General features: G+C 44.5%; 1 protein-coding gene across 5 annotated transcripts in view; it reads right to left on the reverse strand.

Moving 5' to 3' along the window:
- usp43a (ubiquitin specific peptidase 43a) overlaps positions 1-18475 on the reverse strand; it is a 116112-nt gene that overhangs the window by 20700 nt on the left and 76937 nt on the right. For all 5 annotated transcript variants that reach the window (XR_006079599.1, XR_006079597.1, XR_006079596.1 and 2 more), the window contains exons 7-8: positions 11672-11834; positions 6102-6213 (exon numbers count right to left, since the gene is read on the reverse strand). Coding sequence is in view for 1 of the 5 variants with exons in the window: in XM_042303430.1 (XP_042159364.1) it covers positions 6102-6213; positions 11672-11834 (275 nt within the window). In the remaining 4 variants the exon portion in view is untranslated. The remainder of the gene's footprint in view (positions 1-6101; positions 6214-11671; positions 11835-18475) is intronic.

Here is an 18475-nt window from a genome sequence, read left to right on the forward strand (position 1 = left end):
GGAGCCCACGTGACTAGATGCACTGAGCAGAGTGGGGGAGTTATGTCAGCATCCATACATCCCACTGTGGCTTCTGCCCTGATAACACACAGATTTGATCCAGAATACAGGGAGAGACTAAAGACAAGACCGGTATTACGTAGACCGGTATGTCCTCAGTTTGTTACAGTGGATCCACTATAGACATTATAAATACTGTAAGCAATGAGCCCCTTACCCTGGCCATCCTGCATTCACTATACACTTTAGGGCTACTCTATACACACATTAAGCAGGAACCATGGTTTGGTACACATGCATTATTTATGACATGACTTGAAAATGTACACTTATGTAACATTAACCTAATAAAGGCAGTACTGTAGTAATGAGGTTTGTGCAGTAGGCTATAGGCCCAAAACATTATCTCTGCATATTGCCCTGCCAATGCTTTGCTGTTCTTCTCAGACCATATTAAATGGTTCAGAATGGGAACATGATGCTACCCGACGCACAGGGCAGCTGAATCAGGTGTACCTATCAGGTGTACCTATCGTCAACAGTGTGAGACATATTTTTTAAATATTAATGTATGGTTGTTGTTTTTTACATAAATGACCGACTAGGAATACCTTGGAGATCGACCGGTCAGTGACCACTGCTATAGACAATGACCCCCTCACTTCACCTTGACACTTGCTTTTTATACACACAACTATCCTCAGCTCCTAAGGCGGGCTGCCCTGTCGCTATGGGAGACGCCATGGTGATAGTGTAGTGTTTGACAAGGAGGCCTTATCCAGAGCAAACAGCGCTGGGCTCAAAGTCAAGGTAGTGCAAAGGGTGATAAGCCCCAAACAAGGTCCTACCCCCACAGAGAAGGAACTATTTCTTTACACCTAATGTTGACACACTGATATGCATCTCCACGGCAACAAGCTCTTTGTTAAGTTAACTCCGTCAAGCTGTGTGACCATCAACTGCACTGTCTGGTTCCCTTTATTTCTCATTCATAGCAAAGCTGTATGCAGACTGAATTCACAGTTAAGTTCCAGGACAGAATTATTGTTTGGCATTTACTTGTATTTGAGGTGTTTGTTTGACTCCCTGGGGGATTTTTCACTTCAAAGTGTAGTTTGTCCTGCTTTCTCATGTCATTCTTATTTGTTTTGTGGTCGAGGAAATTCACAAGATGTTGTGGCACCTCCTGTGGGTTTCTCAACAACATACAGTGCCTTCAGAAAGTGTTCATACCCCTTGACACATTCTGTTGTATTACAGCCGGAATATAACATTTATTAAAATGATCTACAGACAATACCCCATAATAAAAAATGAAGTTTTTAGAAAAATAAAAAAAACAGGATCTCGCGCATCAGCAGGGGTGACCGGTCCGCTCTTGATCCCCGGGTTCGTCCCCTTTAACGACGTCCTGCGGCAGGAGCCGCGCGTCGGGGAGGGGGTACGGTCACGTATACTCCCTCTCCGGCCTCTAGGTCATCAGGCTGCTGATTAACCCGCACACCTGTCACCATCGTCTCACACACCTGTACCTCATGACACTCACCTGGACTCCCATCACCTCCTTGATTATCTTCCCAATATCTGTCACTCCCCTTGGTTCTTTCGTCAGGTGTCGTTGACTCTGTTGTCATGTCGGTGCGTTGTTTGTGTTACGTGTTTATTGTTTCAATTATTTATTCAAACACTCACTCCCCGCCCTTGCTTCCCGACTCTCAGCGCACTTGTTACACATCTAGAGTTAATTGCTATGGTGAGAGAACAATGGGGCTGTCCTGGCAGTTACAAGGAGCATTGACACAGCAGATAATGTGTCTCAGGCAGAGTCTAAACTGACTGGGTGTAAATGGAGAGTCCTGAGACAGTCCCTACGGCCACTCCGGTTAAAGGAACGCCTCCCGTTTGAAATTAAAGCCAACTCCCTCTCATGATGGGGTTATTTTATCCAGGAAGTTGTTGAGGACTCAAGAGCACGCGGACGCACACACACGGTGGCTTGTGTCTTAAGAGTGTCTGCATACGTACCAAATGGCGCCGGACGAAATGGCAGCAGTTTTACGGGCGCCTTACCAATTGTACTATTATGTGTGTTTTTTCGCGTCATTTGTAACTTATTTTGTACATAATGTTTCTGCCACCGTATCTTACGGCAAAAAAGAACTCCTCCTAGGATTAGAAAAATATTTCGTAAGGAACCGCAGAAGGCGAGTGGGAAAGCTGCCGTTACTGTCAATATTACTCGCCAACATACAATCATTGGACAATAAATTAGACGAGGTACGATCACGAATATCCTACCAACAGGACATCAAAATCAACAGCTGGTGCACGAAATCTAAAGAAGTGTCTAAATTTTGCTGGCCTGAAGTAGAGTATCTTATGATAAACTGTACACAACACTATTTGCCAAGAGAGTTTCCATCTATACTTTTCGTGGCTGTTTATTTACCACCACAGACGGATGCTGGCACTAAGACTGCACTCAGTCAGCTGTATAAGGAAATAAGCAAACAGGAAACTGCTCACCCAGAGGCAGTGCTCCTAGTGGCCAGAGACTTTAATGCAGGGAAACTTAAATCAGTTTTACCTAATCTCTATCAACCAGAGGGAAAAAACATTCTAGATCACCTTTACCACACAGAGAGACGCGTAAAAAGCTCTCCCTCGCCCTCCATTTGGTAAATCTGACCACAATTCTATCCTCCTGATTCCTGCTTACAAGCAAAAATTAAAGCAGGAAGCACCAGTGACTCTGTCTTTAAAAAGTGGTCAGATGAAACAGATGCTAAACTACAGGACTGTTTTGCTATCACAGACTGGGACATGTTACTCATACTCAGCAAATTGGATGCAGTCTATCATAGTGCCATCTGTTTTGTCACCAAAGCCCCATATACTACCCACCACTGCGACCTGTATGCTCTCGTTGGCTGGCCCTCGCTTCATATTTGTCAACAAACCCACTGGCCCCAGGTCATCTATAAGTCGTTGCTAGGTAAAGCCCCGCCTTATCTCAGCTCACTGGTCACCATAGCAGCACCCACCTGTAGAACGCGCTCCAGCAGGTATATTCCACTAGTCACCCCCAAAGCCAATTCCTCATTGGTCGCCTTTCCTTCTAGTTCTCTGCTGCCAATGACTGGAATGAACTGCAAAAATAACTGAAGCTGGAGACTCATATCTCCCTCACTAAGTTTAAGCACCAGCTGTCAGAGCAGCTCACAGATCACTGCACCTGTACATAGCCCGTCTGTAAATAGCCCATCCAACTACCTCATCCCCATACTGTTATTTGTTTATTTTTCTCCTTTGCACCCCAGTATCTCTACTTGCACATTCATCTTCTGCACATCTATCACTCCAGTGTTTAATTGCTATATTGTAATTATTTCGCCGCTATGGCCTATTTATTGCCTTACCTCCCTTAACATACCTAATTTTCACACACTGTATATAGACTTTTTCTATTGTATTATTGACTGTATGTTTGTTCATTCCATGTGTAACTCTGTTGTTGTTTGTGTCGCACTGCTTTGCTTTATCTTGGCCAGGTCGCAGTTGTAAATGAGAACTTGTTCTCAACTAGCCTACCTGGTTAAATAAAAGGTGTAATAAAAAATGTCCCGGGATTCTTCCGATTGCATTGAGGAGTACACCACATCAGTCACTGGCTTTATCAATAAGTGCATCGAGGACATCGTCCCCACAGTGACTGTACATACATACCCCAACCAGAAGCCATGGATTACAGGTAACATTCGCACTGAGCTAAAGGGTAGAGCTGCCGCTTTCAAGGTGCGGGACTCTAACCCGGAGGTTTATAAGAAATCCTGCTATGCCCTCCGACGAACCATCAAACAAGCAAAGCGCCAATACAGGGCTAAGATTGAATCATACTACATCAATCATGCTATGACGCTCGTCTTATGTGGCAGGGCTTGCAAACTATTACAGACTACAAAGGGAAGCACAGCTGCGAGCTGCCCAGTGACATGGACCAACCAGACGAGCTAAATCACTTCTATGCTCGCTTCGATGCAAGCAAACACCGAGGCATGCATGAGAGCATCAGCTGTTCCGGAACACTGTGTGATCACGCTCTCAAGTAGCCGACGTGAGTAAGACCTTTAAACAGGTCAACATTCACAAGGCCGCGGGGCCAGACGGATTACCAGGACGTGTGCTCCGGGCATGTGCTGATCAACTGGCAGGTGTCTTCACTGACATTTTCAAAATGCTCCTGATTGAGTCTGAAATACCAACATGTTTCAAGCAGACCACCATAGTCCCTGTGCCCAAGAACACTAAGGCAACCTGCCTAAATGACTACAGACCGATGCACTCAGTAGCCATGAAGTGCTTTGAAAGGCTGGTAATCGCTCACATCAACACCATTATCCCAGAAACCCTAGACCCACTCCAATTTGCATACCGCCCAAACAGATCCACAGATGATTCAATCTCTATTGCACTCTACACTGCCCTTTCCCACCTGGACAAAGGAACACCTACGTGAGAATGCTATTCATTGACTACAGATCAGCGTTCAACATCATAGTGCCCTCAAAGCTCATCACTAATCTAAGGATCCTGGGACTCAACACCTCCCTCTGCAACTGGATCCTGGACTTCCTGATGGGCCGTCCCCAAGTGGTGATGGTAGGTAGCAACACATATACCACGCTGATCCTCAACACTTGAGCCCCTCAGGGGTGCATGCTCAGTCCCCTCCTGTACTCCCTGTTCACCCACGACTGACGAGACAGCCTACAGGGAGGAGGTCAGAGACCTGGCCGTGTGGTGCCAGAATAACAACCTATCCCTCAGCGTAACCAAGACTAAGGAGATGATTGTGGACTACAGGAAAAGGAGGACGAGCATGCCCCCATTATCATCGACGGGGCTGTAGTGGAGCAGGTTGTGAGCATCACCACACCACCAACAAACTAGAATGGTCCAAACACACCAAGGCAGTCGTGAAGAGGGCACGACAAAGCCTATTCCCCCAGGAAACTAAAAGTATTTGGCATGGGTCCTCAGATCCTCAAAAGGTTCTACAGCTGCAACATCGAGAGCATCCTAACTGGTTGCATCACTGCCTGGTTCGGCAACTGCTCGGCCTCCGACCACAAGGCACTACAGAGTACGGCCCAGTACATCACCATCCAGGACCTCTACACCAGGCTCTGTCAGAGGAAGAAAAAATTGTCAAAGACCCCAGCCACCCCAGTCATAGACTGTTCTCTCTACTACCACATGGCAAGCCGTACCGGAGCGCCAAGTCTAGGACCAAAAGGCTTCTCAAAAGCTTTTACCCCCAAGCCATAAGACTTCTGAACAGGTAATCAAATGGCTACCCGGACTACTTGCATTGTGTCCCCCTTTTACGCTGCTGCTACTCTCTGTTTATCATATATGCATAGTCACTTTAACTATACATTCAGGTACATACTACCTCAATTAGCCTGACTAACCAGTGCCCCCGCACATTGGCTACCCGGACTATCTGCATTGTGTCCCGCCACCCACCACCCGCCAATCCCTCTTTTACGCTACTACTACTCTCTGTTTATCATATATGCATAGTCACTTTAACCATACCTCTATGTACATACTACCTCAATTAGCCCGACTAACCAGTGCCTGTATATAGCCTCGCTACTGTATATAGTGAAAAATAACAGTAGCGAGGCTGTCTTTTTACTATTGTTTTTTTTATTTCTTTACTTATCACCTAATACTTATTTTTTTACTTAGAAAATGCGTTGTTGGTTAGGGCCTGTAACTAAGCATTTTAATCTAAGAATACCTGTTGTATTCGGCACACGTGACAAATAAACTATGATTTGATATGTCATTATATGTTTGTGTGTGTGTGTGCATACTCCCAGATGTGTGTGTGTGCGTGTATGAGAGACTCACTAGATCATTAGGATCTCCACCACTCTCCATTACGTGTATATTGGTAGGCTGAATGTTATTTGTGGTGGTAATAGCACTACGTTGTTCAGGTGGAATGTACTACTGTTTCAGGTAGTAAACAGTCGGAACCAGTAGTAGTAAATGAATGGTAGTGACCAGTGGTGCCAGTGTTAACTGACCTGAGCCTGTGATCCGTTCAGCATCAGGTAATAGAGCTTGCTGAGGATACTCTGCTGGAGCTGGTCCCAGGACAGGGTACGCTCCTCTCTCATGAGGAAGGGAGGGCCGAACCTGGAGGGGGGAGGGGTGAAGGAGAGAGAGAGAGAGAAGGAAGAAGAGGTAAAGAGATGAGCGAGAGGGAGGAAGAGAGAGAGAGAGGGAGACAGATGGGGAGAAAAAATACAATGTTATTTTGCAGTTGTTTGTGAGGGGCATATGTTTGGATTTGCATAAAGTAGAGTACATTACAACCCTGTGGCCTATTGAATGTTAAACGTAGTTAAGCAGGTCTGTCACGATCGTTGGAAGCATACTCGGACCAACGTGCAGCGTGATCTAGGTTCCACATTTTTTATTTAAAGTAAGTGAACCACACAACAAAGCAATAAATGAAACGTGACGACAATGGAGTGCTAATATGCAACTACACAAACAATATGGTTTGTATGGTCAGGACGTGACAGTACCCCTCCCCCAAAGGTGCGGACTCCGGCCGCAAAACATGAAACCAAAAGGGAGGGTTAGGGGGGCGGCTCTGGTGTGGGACGAAGAACCCGCTCAGCTCGCGAATCCACCATCTTTGGTGGCGGCTCTGGTGTGGGCCGAAGAACCCGCTCATCCCACGGATCCAGCCATGGACCCAGGCTTAACACTGTGCCTGGACTGGACCTTGGTGCAGTGGAAGGCTCCTGCCATGGAGCTGGACTGGGCCGTGTTTGGAAGCTCCGGACCGTTGACCCTCGCCGAAGGTTCCCGGACCGTGGACCGTCACCGGAGGTTCCGGACCATGGACCGTCTCAGGAGGTTCCGGACCACCGTTGGAGGTCGTCGCAGGAAGCCTGGTGCGTGGGGCCAGCACTGTTGGTACCGTACTGGTGACACGGACCTCAGGGCGGGCGCGAGGAGCAGGCACAGGATGTACCGGACTGGGGAAGCGCACTGGAGGCCTGATGCGTGGGGCCGGTACAGGTGGCACCGGACTGGTGACACGCACTTCAGGGCGAGTGCGGGGAGGAGGAACAGGATGTACTGGACTGGGGAGTCGCACTGGAGGCCAAGATGCGTGGGGCCGGTACAGGTGGCACCGGACTGGTGACACGCACTTCAGGGCGAGTGCGAGGAGCAGGCACAGGACGTACCGGACTGGGGAGGCGCACTGGAGGCCTGATGCGTTGGACCGGCACAGATTGCACTGGACTGGTAACACGCTCCTCCAAACACCTGCGTTGCCGCATACTCCTCGCCAACTCCATTCTCCGGTATCCCTCCTCGCACTGTTCCATTGACTCCCAGGCGGGCTCTGGCACTCTCCCTGGGTCAACCGACCACCTCTTTACCTCCTCCCATGTTGTCACTGGTTCACAACTTGGCTCCACCGACCCCCCCCCCCAAGAAAACATTGGGCAGTTTTTCGGGCTTCCCTTGTCGCCGCGAACCCTGGCGGCGTCGCTGTTCTCCCTTCTCTCCTTGAGTCTGCTGTGACTCCTGCCAAGGAAGGATCTCTTGTCCTTTCATTATTTCCTCCCAGGTCCAACTTATTTTCCCCATTGTAGCATGCTGCTTGGTCCTGGTGTGGTGTGATATTCTGTCACGATCGTTGGAAGCATACTCGGACCAAAGTGCAGCGTGATCTGGTTTTCCACATCTTTTTTATTTAAAGTAAGTGAACCACACAACAAAACAATAAAGAATAAACGAAATGTGACGACAATGGAGTGCTAACATGCAACTACACGTAAACAATATCCCACAAACACATGTGGAAGAAATGCTACTTAAATATGATCCCCAATTAGAGACAACGATTACCAGCTGCCTCTAATTGGGATTCATACCAATCACCAACATAGAAAAACAAAACTAGAACCTCACATAGAAATAATAAACTAGACTAAGCCCCAGTCACGCCCTGACCTACTCTACCATAGAAGATAAGGGCTCTCTATGGTCAGGACGTGACAAGGTCTCTCAACTCAACATGTATTTAATGATCACTTGACTACAAGTGAAGAGAAAGCCAGTATTTTCAATGCGGCATTGTAAGCATATTTCAGGCATGACAACATTTTGGCTGAGAATTTGTTTTTTTAAATGATGGATTTACATTTCCAATAGCATTGTGTGGATTTGAGAGAGAACGAGTCAGTCAGTGATCCCAATGATAAAACCTAGAAGAAAGTATTTTCAATGAATTGAACATATTTTTTATCCCTGCTTAGATTGGTTTTCTCATAAAACCGGAGAAGGCTGTTTTGAGACTTCAGTGTGTGTGTGTGTCTGTGTGAAACATAGTCTGTCCTTGCCACCAGTGCCACCCCGTCCCTCAAACTGGTTTATTAGAGTGAGCAGGTAAGCCATTGTTTACTGTTATGGGAATTGTTTCTCCTTTAGGTTAGCCCAAGGCCCAAACTCTACCCCAAAGACATGTATGATCATCATCCATTCAAACGTTCTACTAGACACAAGGTGAGCCCAGGGTGAATATCCTCAACTTTGGAAGTATGCTTGGGGTTATTGTCCATTTGGAAGACCCATTTGTGACCAAGGTTTAACTTCCTGACTGATGTGTTGAGATGTTGCTTTAATATATCCACATAATTTTCCTTCCCTCCTGCAGCAAAGCACCCCGACAGACAACATGATGCTGCCACCCCCGTGCTTCACGGTTCGAATGGTGTTCTTCGGCTTGCCATCCTCCCCCTTTTTCCTACAAACATAACGATGGCCATTATGGCCAAACAGTTCTATTTTTGTTTCATCAGAGCAGAGGACATTTCCCAAAAAGTACGATCATTGTTCCCATGTGCAGTTGAAAACCGTAGTCTGACTTTTTTATGGCGGTTTTGGAGCAGTGGCTTCTTCCTTGCTGAGCGGCCTTTCAGGTTATGTCGATATGGGACTCGTTTTTACTGTGGGTATAGATACATGTGTACCTGTTTCCTACAACACCGTCACAAGGTCCTTTGCTGTTGTTCTGGGATTGATTTGCACTTTTCACACCAAAGTACGTTCATCTCTAGGAGACAGAACGCGTCTCCTTCCTGAGCGGTATGGCGGCTGCATGGTCCCATGGTGTTTCTACATGCGGACAATTGTTTGTAGAGATGAACGTGGTACCTTCAGGCATTTGGAAATTGCTCCCAAGGATGAACCAGACTTGTGGAGGTCTACAATTTATTTTCTGAGGTCTTGGCTGATTTATTTAGATTTTCCCATGATGTCAAGCAAAGAGGCACTGAGTTTGAAGGTACATCCACAGGTACACCTCCAATTGACTCAAATTATGTCAATTGGCCTATTCGAAGCTTCTAAAGCCATGACATAATTTTCTGGAATTTTCCAATCTGTTTAAAGGCACAGTCACCTTAGTGTATGTAAACTTCTGACCCACTGGAATTGTGATACAGTGAATTATAAGTGAAATAATCTGTGTGTAAACAATTGTTGGAAAAATTACTTGTGTCATGTACAAAGTAGATGTCCTAACCGACTTGCCAAAACTATAGTTTGTTAACAAGAAATGTGTGGAGTGGTTGAAAAATGAGTTTTAATGACTCCAACTTAAGTGAATGTAAACTTCAGACTTCAACTGTAACTACTCAATGGGCTGGTTACCTGGACACATTACTGGAGAATCTCTATTGCATTTTAGTCCAGGACTGAGCTTAATCTGTGTCTGTCAAACTGGCCCAATATCAGCCATTAACACCATTATGAGGTTAAGATCTGTAGGCTTTTCCTCTGTTGTAAAGACAGTTGGGGGGAAAGAGAGAGAGAGAAGATTTCTGTCAAACAGGCAGCAATCTGAGCCAACCACAGTTGACATGTACCAGTCAGGGGGCTGAGATGAGGCCTCCACAGGTACTCAAATATCCTCCTGACATTAACAGGCTGACCACGAGAATATCCCTCCTCTGTTTCCCCGTACACACACACACGCATGTGCACAAACGAGCATACACACTCAAGAGGAGTGTGTGGAGGAGGGAGCAGACAGACAGTATATGACAGCATACACAACTCAAAATTACTTTTTGATTGACAGGCATGGGCCAATAGTGGGCAGTTGGCTGGAGTGAGTGTTATTACCTCTCTCTCTCTCTCAATTCAAATGAAGTGCTTTATTGGCATGGAAAACACATGTTAACATTGCCAAAGCAAGTGAAATAGATAATAAACAAAAGTGAAATAAACAATACAAATAAACAGTAAACATTAGACTCACAGAAGTTCCAAAAGAATAAAGACATTTCAAATGTCATATTATGTATAAATACAGTGTTGCAATGATGTGTAAATAGTTAAAATGCAAAAGTGAAAATAAATCAACATAAATATGGGCTGAATTTACAATGGTGTTTGTCCTTCACTGGTTGCCCTTTTGTTGTGGCAACAGGTCACACATCTTGCTGCTGTGATGGCACACTGTGGTATTTCACCCAGTAGATATGGGAGTTTATCAAAATCGGGATTGTTTTTAAAATCTTTGTGGATCTGTGTAATCTGAGGGAAATATGTGTCTCTAATATGGTCATATATTTGGCAGGAGGTTAGGAAGTGCAGCTCAGTTTCCACTTCATTTTCTGGGCAGTGTGCACATACAGTAGCAGGTCTTCTCTTGAGAGCCAGGTCTGCCTACGGCGGCCTTCCTCAATAGAAAGGCTATGCTCACTGAGTCTGTACGGAGTCAAAGCTTTCCTTAAGTTTGGGTCGGTCACAGCTGTCAGGTATTCTGCCACTGTGTACTCTCTGTTTAGGGCCAAATAGAATAGAATTTGCACGTTTTTTTTGTTAATTCTTTCCAATGTGTAAAGTACTTATCTTTTTGTTTTCTCATGATTTGGTTGGGTCTGATTGTGTTGCTGTCCTGGGGCTCTGTGGGGTGTGTTTGTGAACAGAGACCTAGGACCAGCATGCTTAGGGGACTCTTCTCCAGGTTCATTTCTCTGTAGGTTTAGATAATTAGCGGGAATCGGCCTATTTTTGCTCTCTCTCTCATGGATATTGAATAATTCAAAGCTGTTTACTGGGATTTACAGTATTTGGTTTCTCTCAGGAGCGATGCTCCCTTTGATTCTCAGTAGGAAAAAATACATGTTTTAAAAGATGCCCAAAAATTATGTCATACCTGTATATCAGCCCAATTTCAATATTTTGCCCAAGTATTGGCAATAGAGCTGATGTGATTGGTCAAAATACCAATTAGTGGAAAAAGATCCGAATTGTTCTGTCTGTGTAAACGCAACCTGTGTAATGTGAACTGGAAAATGGAACTCGGAGTACGTCCCCTTGGGCCCAGTGGGTACTCGTTACAGCTGGAATTGGTAAAGAGAAAGCAGAGCTTTTGCCCTTATAAAATACACTCTGTTCAAACTGTTGGTGTATATCATTTATCATAACTCCTCTGTTCACCCATGAGATACTATTTTGCAATAAACACCTCATATTTTCAAAATGGCCTACCTCCATCCCACCCAATCAACCAATCCAGACTCCCTCCCTCCCACCCAATCAACCAAACCTGACTCACCTGACAGCCTGCTGGCCGGAGCCTGCCGTGTTGCAGATTACGAGGAGGACCTTGGTGGAACCACCGTGGTTCAGAAACTCTGAGGACAGAGTGGTCGATGGGGGTAACCTTTGACCCTCTGGCCCTGAGGTGTACGGCGAGGATGGGAGGCTGTGGTGGTAGCCTGAAAGAGGAGAGAGAAGTTAAAGGTTAGACACGGGTCAAGAGAGAGGTCAAAGTTGAGCTCAGACACAAGGTCGTATACATAACGGGGGTAGCTTGTGCCAGAGTGTGCTTAAGAGGTGTTCTATCAGGTCTCAATGACTCAAAAAGACACCATTTGACACCACCCACAACTGTGAAAACAAACCGTATTAAGTGAAAATCATTATACAATGGAGAAACGATTGTGATTTACCCAAAGGGTGGCGTTGTAAAATTGACTGTACACATTGATTCATTGTAGGTAATAGCTACAGGGGGAGTGTGTAGGAGGCGGAATCTCTGTCTCCCGGGCAACGTAAACATTGTAAATGTTTAAATTATCCGAGGATTTAATTAAACACACTTGTTCAAGCAATTAATCACTGTAGAAATGTGTCACACACACAGCGGTGCAGGTACTGAGAGACTCTAATCATTCAGGAGCACAGGAAGTGTACTGTAACATCGTATCATGTCAACTCAGATATCGAAGCTGCCAGAGAAAAGGCCACCAGTTGAGTACCAACGGATGTACAGTTGAAGTCGGAAGTTTACATACACCTTAGCCAAATTAATTTAAACTCAGTTTATCACAATTCCTGACATTTAATCCTAGTAAAAAATCCCTGTCTTTGGTCAGTTAGGATTACCACTTTATTTTAAGAATGTGAAATGTCAGAATAATAGAAGAGAGAATGATTTATGTCAGCTTTTATTTCTTTAATCACATTCCCAGTGGGTCAGAAGTTTACATACACTCAATTAGTATTTAGTAGCATTGCCTTAAATTGTTTAACTTAAGTCAAAGGTTTCGGTAGCCTTCCACAAGTGTCCCACAAATGAATTTTGGCCCATTCCTCCTGACAGAGCTGGTGTAACTGAGTCAGGTTTGTAGGCCTCCTTGCTCGCACACGCTTTTTCAGTTCTGTCCACAAATGTTCTATAGAATTGAGGTCAGGGCATTTTGATGGCCACTCCAATACCTTGACTTTGTTGTCCTTAAGCCATTTTGCTACAACTTTGGAAGTATGCTTAGGGTCATTGTCAATTTGATTTACTCTGATTTTCCCATGATGTCAAGCAAAGAGGCACTGAGTTGAAAGTTAGGCCTTCAAATACCTCCAATTGACTCAAATTATGTCAATTAGCCTATTCAAAGCTTCTAAAGCCATGAAAAAAAGTAGATGTCCTAACCGACTTGCCAAAACTATAGTTTGTTAACGAGAAATTTGTGGAGTGGTTGAAAAACGAGTTTTAATGACTCCAACCTAAGTGTATGTAAACTTCCGACTTCAACTGTATTCACCAGTGCATGGCCTTTGGTGAGTAAGACCAAATGAATGAATGATCAAGTATCCCATTTTACAAGATAAATTGAAATAGCTTTTGGCTTAGTTGATTCCTCTCAACCATCGGATAGTAAATCACGTGGAAGCTATTTTGACACCCTGTGTCATTCCTGTCTGCCCTTTTGACTGCTGCCTACCCATTCTCTCTCTCTCACCCTCCCCCCCATTTCTGATATTGAATTCCCCACTGGGAAGATAAAAGGCACTGAAAGGCCAATCCATTTCCATCCACACAGAAAGGCCAGCCTGTTACCACGACTATAAGGAGCATACGCAAATAACTAAATACCAAGGACACAAAAGCTTACTTCTCCCACAAGACAATACAAGTATGCTATTTTAAACATATACAAAACCTACACTTCTATGTCCTGAAATTACTCAGGAAAGCAGTGCTCTGTTGGGATAGCTGAGTCGGGGAGGAGTGCGGGTGGGTCTGTCTGTCTGGCTGCTGTATCTTCCAGACAGGGTCTGAGGGGAGAACCCCATGCCAGACTCTCATTCTAACACCCTCGCCCTCATTCCTTCTTTCTCAGCCAGCCAGGAGAGAGGGATTTATAGAGGGAGAGAGAGAGAGGGAGAGAGAGACAAGGAGGAGAGAGTGGGAGAGCAGTGCTAGTAGAAGGGGAGTGTCGCTGGAGTGTCTCTTCGGGGACTGAGCTGTTTAATTACAATTGTCACACACTCACGTCTCCCTCCCTACTTCTGTCTCTCTATTGCTCTCTTTCTCCGCCCCCCTCTCTTTTTAGACCTACAATTTCACTATAATTTTTTCACACAGACACACACACTACAATTCTCTCTCTCTCTCTCTCTTTAGCTATTCCATTGATGCTTTGGGGCTTTCCTACTCCAATATTCCATTGATGCTTACCCAATTATCTTCATTTTGTCAATACGGCAGTGAACAAAATCAGTGTCTAGAGTTGATATACACTACCGTTCAAAGGTTTGGGGTCACAGACATTTCCTTTGCAAAAGTGTTTTCTAATGATCAATTAGCCTTTTAAAATAATAAACTTTGATTAGCTAACACAACGTGCCATTGGAACACAGGAGTGATGGTTGCTGATAATGGGCTTCTGTACGCCCATGTAGATATTCCATTAAAAATCAGCTGTGTCCAGCTACAATGGTCATTTACAACATTAACAATGTCTACACTGCATTTCTGATCAATTTGATGCTATTTTAATGGACAAAACATTAGCTTTTCTTTCAAAACAAGGACATTTCTAAGTGACCCCAACCTTTTGAACGGTAGTGTATACTGACTTAAAATATAAACACAACATGTAAAGTGTTGGTCCCATATTTCATGAGATTAAAATGAAAGATCTAAGAAATGTTCCATACACACAAAAATCTTATTTCTCTCTAATGTTGTGCACAAATTTGTTTACATCCCTGTTAGTGAGCATTTCTCCTTTGCCAAGATAATCCAGCCACCTGACAGGTGCGGCATATCAAGAAGCTGATTAAATGCTGATTTAATGCTGATTAAACAGCATGCTCATTACACAGGAGCACCTTGTGCTGTGGACAATAAAAGGCCACTCTAAAATGTGCAGTTTTATCACACAACACAATGCTACAGATGTCTCAAGTTTTGAGGGAGCGTGCAATTGGCATGCTGACTGCAGGAATGTCCACCAAAGCTGTTGCCAGAGAATGTAATGTTAATTTCTCTACCATAAACCACCTCCAACGCCATTTTAGAGAATATGGCCATACACCCTACCGGCCTCACACCCTACCACACCAGCCCAGGACCTCCACACCCGGATTCCTCAGCTACGGTATCATCTGAAAACAGCCACCCAGACAGCTGATGAAACTGAGGAGTCTTTCTGTCTGTAATAAAGCCCTTTTGTGGGGAAAAACTCAAAATGATTGGCTGGGCCTGGCTCCCCAGTGGGTATGCCCTCCCAGGTCCACCCATGGCTGTGCCCCTGCCCAGTTATGTGAAATCCATAGATTAGGGCCAAATGAATATATTTCAATAGATTGATTTCATAATATGAACTGTAAAATCGTTGAAATTATTGCATGTTTGGTTTATATGTTTGTTCAGTATAGAAGATGTAGGGATGCAGGGTGGTCGCACGAGGACATTGGAAAATTGTAGCGCACTGCACCAGAGCACCCGCAGCACCTGTCTCACATTCACATAGGAGGAGGGATACGTATTGTAATGAACACCAAAATAACTACGGCTCTAATCATTTTTTTTTTTTTTTACAATAACCCCCAGGGATCTACTTCTTCACCGCAGTTACTCAGGCCTACTTTTTTTTTCTTCACTCCTTTAAGCTAGTTTTAATAACAGAGCCTTATTTAAAACTGTGTTCCCTGAAGTGCCATCATGCCAGATGATGACTCGATTATCTCTGTCTGACAAGATAGTGAGAATATATGAATATTGGCTCATTGATGATGACTTGACATACTAGTCTCTTTTATGACAGGGGGATTAAAACATAATACTTTTGAGATGTCAGTAGAAAAATAAAAGTGGGTTTACAACCTATTTGTGAATATAGGTGATAGGCATAAAGCTGTTGTTGGCTGGCGAGCCTGCAGGCTACAGCACATACAGAGGTGCTTCAGTTTAGTCTGGTCATAACATTCCAGCTGGTTGTTGTGCCTGTGACTGCTGAATTGAATACTCAACCTAAATCAATTATTATTGTGTAATAGTAAATACCACAAAATCCTTTTCAAATGCTTTTCTGCTCCTACAAGCTTAGTGTCTTGGTTTGTCACCAGTGACCTCTGTTAATTCTGTTCACACTCTGTGCTAAAAATACCCAGGGGGTAGTGGGGTCCGGCGGAGGGCAGGAGAGGGGACAAGCCCTAGACAAGACAGACGTCCCAACATTTCCTGTGTCTGGTTGCCATCACCACGGGTGACCAGAGGACACCTGAGTTGTCTGCTGCTTGGATAAATGACAGATGGAGGAAAATGTCAGGGAGAGAGAGAGAGAGAGAGGGGGGGGGGTATAGACCTCCCCCTCGCCAGATTCCAAACCTGCATCTCATCACCGCCACACCAGGTCCCAGAAGACCTTCTGACCCCTATGATTGATTCCACGGTTGCCTCCCGGTATCTCGGCAACATGTATCTTGATAAGTTATCTATCTGTGCCATCTATAGTGAATAAGTCAAAAAAGGAAACAGAATCTTGGGTCTAAAATCCAGTAAATTATACGACACAGACAGTCAGAGATTATAGAGGCTGTAAGACAAGCAGAGGAAGCTCTAGCTCACTGATGGAATGTAGGTATGTGGTTGTAATCAGGCTGTTGCATCCTCTGTGGATGTATACCTAGAGTCTAAAACCACAACTACATAACTGGTATATTCACATGGATGGCATTCTTCACTGACTTTAAACCTGTTCCCTCCCTCTTTCTGAATGGCCATCTCCCCATCCTGCCTTTCTCTGATTGGCTTGTGTAAAATATGCCATGACATTACTCTGGATGTTTACTCAGAAGTAAAACATAACGGTGAGGAAATCAATTAACTTATGTTTCTGAAGCAATTTTGTTGACGTAACAGTACATCAGTGCCAGAGATGAAACACCACGGCCCTGCTGCGAACAGCTAAAAGACTGTCTTTCAACACACTCTTCGAAAAAAGGGCTCACAAGTGGTTCCTTGGCTGTCCCAATAGATGCGTTAAAGGAGTCAATGGAACACAGACGTTTCATTGACCAGACTGGCGCACATTCAACAAATCTGATGGAACAAAGTGAATATTTGTCAAATCCGTCATGATTTATGTATTTTAACAGTCCCACAATGTGTTTACTTATGTCGATTTGGATATTTGGCTGTTTGCGCTGCATAACATGTAGAAGTTGTCCCCTTTTAGGTTTAGAAGAAGTGACTGCTTAATGCGAACTCCATTTCTTAAAAGCTGGTTGGCATAGCAACTCTAGCATTCAGAAATCAGTGGTGGTAGTCAAATAATGTTTTAACATAATTGCAAAAGGCTTTTCTGATGATCAATTAGCCTTTTAAAATTATAAACTTGGATTAGTTAACACAACGTGCCATTGGAACTCAGGAGTGATGGTTGCTGATAATGTGCCTCTGTACGCCTATGTAGATATTCCATTAAAAATCTGACGTTTCCAGCTACAATAGTCATTTCCAACATTAACAATGTCTTCACTGTATTTCTGAACAATTTGATGTTATTTTAAATGGACAAAAAAAATTGATTTTCTTTCAAAAACAAGGACATTTCTAAGTGACCCCAAACTTTTGAACAGTAGTGTATATAGGCATTAATATGGAGTTGGTCCCCCCTTTGCTGCTATAACAGCCTCCACTCTTCTGGGAAGGCTTTCAACTAGATGTTGGAACATTGCTGTGGGGACTTGCTTCCATTTAGCCACAAGAGCATTAGTGAGGTAGGGCACAGATGTTGGGCGATTAGGTCAGGCTCACAGTATTCCAATTCACCCCAAATGTGTTCAATGGGGTTGAGGTCAGGGCTCTGTGCAGTCCAGTCAAGTTCTTCCACACTGACCATTTTTGTATGGACCTTGCTTTGTGCACGGGGCCATTGTCATGTTGAAACAGGAAAGGACCTTCCCCAAATTGTTGCCACAAAGTTGGAAGCACAGAATTGTCTAGAATGTCATTGTATTCTGTAGCGTTAAGAAATACTGTCATTTGACTCTAGGGGGCCTAGCCCGAACCATGAAAAACAGCGTGAATCATCACTCCAGAGAATACGTTTCCACTGCCCCAAAGCCAAATGGTGGCGAACTTTACACTACCCCAGCCGACGCTTGGCACTGCGCATGTTGATCTTAGGCTTGTGTGCGGCTGCTTGGCCATGGAAAACCCAGTTTATGAATCTCCTGACAAACAGTTCTTGTGTTGATATTGCGTGCAGAGGCAGTTTGGAACTCGGTAGTGAGTGATGTAACCAAGGACAGACCATTTTTAGTCACTATGCGCTTTAGCACTTGGCGGTCCCGTTCTGTGAGCTTGTGTGGCCTACAACTTTGCAGCTGAGCTGTTGTTGCTCGTAGACGTTTCCACTTCACAATAACAGCACTTACAGTTGACCAGGGCAGCTCTAGCAGGGCAGAAATTTGACGAACTGACTTGTTGGAAAAGTGGGTTCCTATGATGGTTCCACGTTGAAAGTCACTGAGTTCTTCAGTAAGGCCATTCTACTGCATATGTCTGTCTATGGAGATTGCATGGCTGTGTGCTCAATGTTATACACCTGTCAGCAACGGGTGT

This window comes from Oncorhynchus tshawytscha, linkage group LG02 (assembly GCF_018296145.1).
Source record: "Oncorhynchus tshawytscha isolate Ot180627B linkage group LG02, Otsh_v2.0, whole genome shotgun sequence".
In the NCBI taxonomy this organism is placed as follows: Eukaryota; Metazoa; Chordata; class Actinopteri; order Salmoniformes; family Salmonidae; genus Oncorhynchus; species Oncorhynchus tshawytscha.